This window comes from Octodon degus, unplaced genomic scaffold, assembly GCF_000260255.1.
Source record: "Octodon degus isolate 3935 unplaced genomic scaffold, OctDeg1.0 scaffold00072, whole genome shotgun sequence".
Lineage (NCBI taxonomy): Eukaryota > Metazoa > Chordata > Mammalia > Rodentia > Octodontidae > Octodon > Octodon degus.
The window spans coordinates 1957385-1963953 of NW_004524648.1; the positions used below are offsets into that span (position 1 = coordinate 1957385).

At 44.7% G+C, this 6569-nt stretch overlaps 1 protein-coding gene across 2 annotated transcripts in view; it reads left to right on the top strand.

Annotated features, from left to right (window-relative positions):
* The first annotated feature begins 6 nt into the window (after positions 1-6).
* Positions 7-6569, top strand: part of Crk (CRK proto-oncogene, adaptor protein) — a 39939-nt gene continuing 33376 nt past the window's right edge. For both annotated transcript variants that reach the window (XM_023719951.1, XM_023719952.1), the window contains exon 1: positions 7-324. In XM_023719951.1, coding sequence (XP_023575719.1) covers positions 84-324 — 241 coding nt within the window. In that variant the 5' untranslated portion in view covers positions 7-83. The remainder of the gene's footprint in view (positions 325-6569) is intronic.

Below are 6569 nucleotides of genomic sequence, written 5' to 3' on the forward strand. Positions count from 1 at the left end.
AGCCGGTCCGCTGGGCGGCGGGCGCCGGGGCTGGAGGGGCGCGCGCCGCGGCGGCGGCCCAGCGTGTAGTCGCGAAGGCGACCATGGCGGGCAACTTCGACTCGGAGGAACGGAGTAGCTGGTACTGGGGCCGGTTGAGCCGGCAGGAGGCGGTGGCGCTGCTGCAGGGCCAGCGGCACGGGGTGTTCTTGGTGCGGGACTCGAGCACCAGCCCCGGGGACTATGTGCTGAGCGTCTCCGAGAACTCTCGCGTCTCTCACTACATCATCAACAGCAGCGGCCCGCGCCCGCCCGTGCCAGCGTCGCCCGCTCAGCCTCCGCCCGGTGAGGGACCCACGGGATGGGAGGCCCCGGACGGGGTTGCGGGCCGCGGAACCCCAAGCCTAGCCGGCCGCTTCTTGCGAGGTGGCCCCCACGATTTGGGTAGAGGGCTGGAGCCCAGGCTCAGTTCCCACCAACCACGGGCGTGTGGGGGAGGAGGAGCTGCTGACCGTGGCCGCTGGGTGTGCCTTGGGAGGACAGCCCAGGGGAAGGGGAACTGCTCCGGCCCCAGGGTGGGGCTGGCGCCGGGGCCAGGAACAAGGGCAGGGCTGGGCAGGTCTCCGCTACGTGGGGACAAAGAACTGAGGGGTGTTGGCACTGCGGGGTCATCACTTGGCAGCGGTGCCCACGATCAGTCCGGTAATCCTACAAGTGGCTCTGAGGCTTGAAACATTTCCTGCAGTGTTGGGAAAACTGGTTTTGGCCATACTCCCATGGTGGCCTTCAGTAGGAAGTCCCCACATACTGGCTGGAAGGGATGGAGACACCCTCAGGAAACCGTCAGTTTTTTCCTTTCTTGGGCATTTTTCCAAAATGCTTTTACTGTCCTCTTCCCCAGTGGAGGATGAAGGTGGTGAACTAAGTGCCGTGATGCTAGAAAAATGCCTCTTTGCCAGCTTTGAGTACATTGGTACCTAGTTGGGTCCAAGAGATCTAATGTCCAGAAGACTATCTACTGAAATTAATCAGCCTTCTAATTTTCAAAGTATTTTGTGGAAGAAGGGTTTTTGAGATTTTCTTTTCTTTCTTTCTTTTTTTTTTTTTTTTGGTGGAACCGGGGATTGAACTGAGGCCCTTGTGCTTGCCAGGCAAGCACTTAATCTCCCCGGCCCAAGATTTTCTTATTCCCTGAAAATAAACCAGAGATATGCCAATGGAAACAATCCCTTCCTTGAAAGTGAATGCAAACTTCATTTTCCTTGGGCTTAAACATTGTCTGCCTGCTACTTATGGGTCTCTTTGCTCAGTAAACTGGGGCCATGGCTGGGAGACTTAGGATGTGGAAAACAGATCTGCTGGGAATATCCTCCATTTGGTCATCTCGTCAAGGATATCTGAAATGTGGCTGCCCTGCCAGTGTTATTGTAATTGTTGGGGGAATGTTAAGGAAATATATGCACTTAATCTGAGGTTACCGTTGTCTGTGTATCTGTAGCAGCACCAAGAGGCCTAGTGCCTACTCAATGCTCCCAAGTGAAATATGCTTCCTCCTGACCAGCTAAGATCTAGGCTAGTGTCATATATGTATGAGTTATGAACCTCCTTGGCAAGTCTTTTCAGTTTTCTCCTCTTAGGATAATCTTAATTTAGATTTTCTGTTAAGAAATGGAAAGATGAGTTGAACAACCTATTTATTGTTAACAAAAATACTCATTTTTTAAAAAATGAGTGTGGAGTTGTTATTTATTTATTTGGTATGGAGACTCAAACTCAGGACCTTGCACTTGCCAGGCAGGTGGAGCTATATCCCTGGCATGGGGTCTTTTGAACTAACAAACAGCTATGGTGCTCCCAGCACTTGGGAGGCTAAAGCAGTGGGATCACTGATTTTGAGGTCAGCCTAGTGAATTCAAGGCCAGCCAGAACTACACAAGGAGGCTGTTATCTCAAAAAATAAAACAAATTATCCTATATCTTTCTCAGTCTGGTCACTTCAAAACATTGTAACATGAGATGGGATTATTGATGGAACATGTATTTGCCCCAAAACAAATATTCTGGTTATATTTACCTCAAACATATGTTTGCCCCCAAACAGATAAATGTTACTTTGATGCTACCTTAGAGGTCGTCTGGGGTTATATGTTACTTACAGTACTGTGATGGTAAACTATCACTGAAATTCAGTTCTCAGTTTTGTATTCGTAGAATGCAAAATTTAGAAATGGCAGCAGACAGGTTTGATATTTTTTCACTCCTTTGTATTGTGATTTTCTATCTCAACCCTTACCTTGGTGTTAAGCTCCACCTTTTCAAAACAGATAAGAGTTGAGATCATTTACCCAGAAGAAAAGGTGAAGATTGCCACAGTTTGTGAATGGAGTGTAGAACGTTCGTGGGTATTTTGTTTGTTTTTTGCCGTGTACCCATTTTTCATTTGCAAAGGACCCTATTTTTTGTGGAGGGTAGTTGAGTCAGTTGCTAGCTATATACTGATTACTTAATCTTTGTTATCCTCTCCATCAAGCTCTTTTCCTTTGAAACCACACAAAGGACTTTGTTGAATTTTTGAGAGGTGTATACAATATTAATAGCTATTGACTGGTTATTCTGTGCCAAGTACTGAGTACCTTTATGTTCCTTACCTCACTTAATGTTGGTAATAATCCCATGAGTAAAGTACTGTGATCTCCATTTACTAAAAAATTTTCTATTTATAGAGGAGACGGAGCCAGAAATTTAGTTTTTTTTTTTTTTTTTTTTTCAGAACCAGGAATTGAACTCAGGCCCTTGCGCTTGCCAGGCAAGTGCTTATTCTACTGAGCTATCTCCCCAGCCCCAGAGATTTAGCCAGGGGTAGTGCACTGTACATACCTGTCATCCCAGCTTTTGTTATGGGAGGAGTGCAGTGAGTTTAAGCCCATCATGTGCTACATACTGAGTTCAAGGCCAACCTGAACTAAAATGGCAAGGCCCTGTGTCAAAATAAACCAGCACTGGAGGGGCTGAGGCAGGAGGATTTGCTGTGAGTTTGAGGCCAGCCTGAACTACATAGCAAAACCCTGTCTCCAAAAGAAAGATGGCCGGCCAGATAGCTGAGCGGATTAAAAAGCCTGCTTAGGCAGATGCAGGGGCAGGGGTTTGATCCTCTGGAGTGCTGTGCCGGCCTCACCTCTGGGATGGGCTGAGATGGCAATTGAGACTGGACCTGTGGTGCACACCTGTAATCCCAGCATTTGGGAGGCTGAAAACAGGAGGATCACTATTGAGTCTGATATGTGTAGTGACACCCTGTAGACCCTATAATAAAAACATTAAAAAAAAAAAAAAAAGAATAAATAGATTCAGGGGCCAGTGCACAGTGGACTAAGTACATGCTTACGCAAGCGCAGGGACTGGGATTCAATCCCTAGCACCACATGCTGTACTAGCCCAGAGCTGGCCACATACTCTCAGCACAGTGGAGCATGCCGCTAATCTCAGTGCTGGAGAGGCTAAAAACATGAGAATCACTACAATCTGAGCTGCGCAGTGGGACCCTGTACCAAATACATTTTTAAAAAAAAGAAAAAAATTCAGTAACTTTCCTAAGGTCAAGTAGCCAGTAAGTGACTGAACAAGAATTTGAATTTAGGGGCCAGGGAGATGGCTCAGTAGGATAAGTGCTGGATTGGCAAATGCAAGGATCTGAGTTCAATCCCTGGCTCCGCCAAAAAAAAAAAAAAAAGAAGAATTTGAATTTAGGCATTCTAACCTGAGAGATGATCCTGTTATACTGTTTTGTATGGAATCACTTTGGAATGCTGACTGCCAATAAGGAAAGGGATTCTGTGCTTCTCATTTATTTCTAACTCTCTGTGCCCTGGGGTCCCAGACTTAAAGACCAAAAGGAAGAGATGAAGAAAATTGGCAGTGTGGGCTGAGGATGTGGCCAGTGACCGAGCTCTTGTCTTCTATGCTCAAGGACCACAATTCAATCCCCAGCACCACCAAAAACAAAGACGGTTTGACACACAGACAATACATAGGTGCTCTAAAGTCAGTGATACCTAGGATTGTAGCTCAGCAGCACAGTGCCTGCCTGGCAAGCACAAGGCCCCGAGTTCAATTCCTAGTACCAAAAAAATAAAAAAATTCAATGATGAAGAGGTGTTTAATGAACCTTACTTAGGCTAGCTGTGGTACATCCCTGTAATTCTAGCACTTAGGAGGCAGAGGCAGGTCACCATGAGTTTTGAGGCTAGCCTGGGCTACCCAGTGAAACCCTGTCTCAGAAAAGAAAGAAAAAAGGCAAGGATAAGAATAGGCCAAGGATTCTCAGTATTTTCTAGTGAACTGTTTTAACTTCTATTAGATCTTTAGCTCCTTCACAGCTCCTCTGCTGCCATAGCCTGGAAGCACCCCAACTACTTCAGGGCTATACTGAAGGATCTGAACACGTCTACTGGTCATGGTCTTTCAGTTTAGGGTTCACAATGAACCTCTTGGGCATATATATATATATATATATATATATATATATATATATATATATATATATATGTATATGTTTATTTATTTTTTGAAACTGGGGGTTGAACTCAGGCCCTTGTGCTTGCCAAGCAAGTGCTTAGTCTACTGAGCCATCTCCCCAGCCCCTTCTTGGGCATATATTTGACAATTATCTACTAGTTTCTTTCTCTTCAGCAATGAGAACTACTATACCCTGACTGATATTGGCTACAATGTTGAATATATTGTCACTACTCATAGTTACAATATTACCTCTAGAGCTTGGGTTTGAATCTTCAAGTGCCACTTAGTAGTCATACAACTTTAGGCAAGTTATTTAAATTGTGTCTGCTCCAGTATTCTTTTTTTCTTTCTTTTTTTTCCTTTCAGTCCCCCCCACCCCCTGGAACCGAATGAACTCAGGTCCTTGTGCTTGCCAGGCAAGCGCTTATTCTACTGAGCCCTAGTTTTCTTATTTTTGAGAAAGGGAAAATAGTAGTGCTGACCTCCTAGGTTGATTTAACAATTAAATGAGCTTTATTAAATAATTAGGAATATGGCCAACCTAAAGTACTCAAGTGCATGTGTTAATTTTACGTGCATATAGGGCTTGGGAGATAGCTTGGTGGTCTAAGTGTCTGCCTGGCAAGTTCAAAGACCTGGGTTTGATCCCCAGTACCACATGCGGTGCCACTGTGCTGGCCATCAAAACCAGGTATAGTAGTACATGCCTGTAATCCCAGCACTGGGCAGGCTCAGAAAGGAGGATCACTGAGTCAGAGGTGTGTAGTGAGACACTATACTAAATAAGTAAATAAAAGATTTTTAAAAAAAATCTTACAAAGGGCCTGCCAGATAGCTCAGCAGATTAAAGTGCCTGCTTAAGCAGACGCAGGGACCCTGGCTTGCTGAGCCGGCCCCACCCCTGGGATGTGCTGAGACTGGGCGTGGTGGTGCATACCTGTAATCCCAGCACTTGGGAAGCTGAAAACAGGAGGATCACTACAAGTCTGTTCTGTGTAGTGAGACCCTGTAGACCGTATCCTAAAAAAAAAAAAATTATGTGCATAACTGAGTTGTGGGGTAGTGGAAGCAAAATGGGAAACCTTTCTTAGCTTTGAGATGTTCACTGGTGTGCGGAGTATGAATTGTTAAACACTGGTGAAACACACATTTTGGGCATAGTGCTGGAGTAGCAGGAGGTTGTGTGCATAGAGAATTGGAGAATTGTGTAAGGACTTTAGGTCCAGGAAATGAAGATAGGATAGAGCTCACTATTACCTGCTCAGAGCAAAGCCTGCTGCCTCTTGCCCTAGTGAGTGAAGGGAGTATAAGTGCTTTCCTATATGGCCAGAGGTGATGAGGTGATTGATTTCTCTTCAAGGTAGTGCTACACCAAACCACTTCTCTGCAGAGAGTGTGGAACTGCTGATTATCTAGTGCCTTTCATGCCTTCAGTTTTTGTATTTTGTTTCTCATCTTCACAACCAGGTTTTCAGGTCTTAGTCTTTGATACCATCCATGCAGTGGTTCAAGAGTTCTAAATGAGTTATTCAGAGGTTTTATACCCATAAAACAATCTCATGGTAAAAGGAAGTGAGTTTATTACAGGACTGCTTCATGATCTTCTGAGAGAGAGCTGGGTTTTCAAACCTATTTTACCATAGGACTTTTAAGAAGCATGTTGAGATTCTGTGAATTCTCTGGCAAACTGTAATGGAATCTGGATTTTGGGGATAAATTGAAATTTTCTGAAGGATTGGAGGGGAGAATTAAGCTGAGACAAGAGGATGGTTTTTATTGAGCATCTATGATGTATCTCTTAGAAAGTTTATTATATAGGTATTTGGCTGCATTTTATTTATTTTCATTTTATTTATTTTTGTTGGTTTATTTTATCCTTTTGAGACAGGGTCTCCCTATGCCCTTCAGTCTGGTCTTTAGCTCTTAGCCCATGCTGGTCTCAAATGTGCAATGATCCTCTTACCTCAGGCTCTGGAGAGAGCTGGGATTACAAGGGTACACCACCACATCTGGTCCCTAGGCTCCGTTTTAAAGAATTAGGCACTGAATCACTGAGAATTTAGAATGAATAT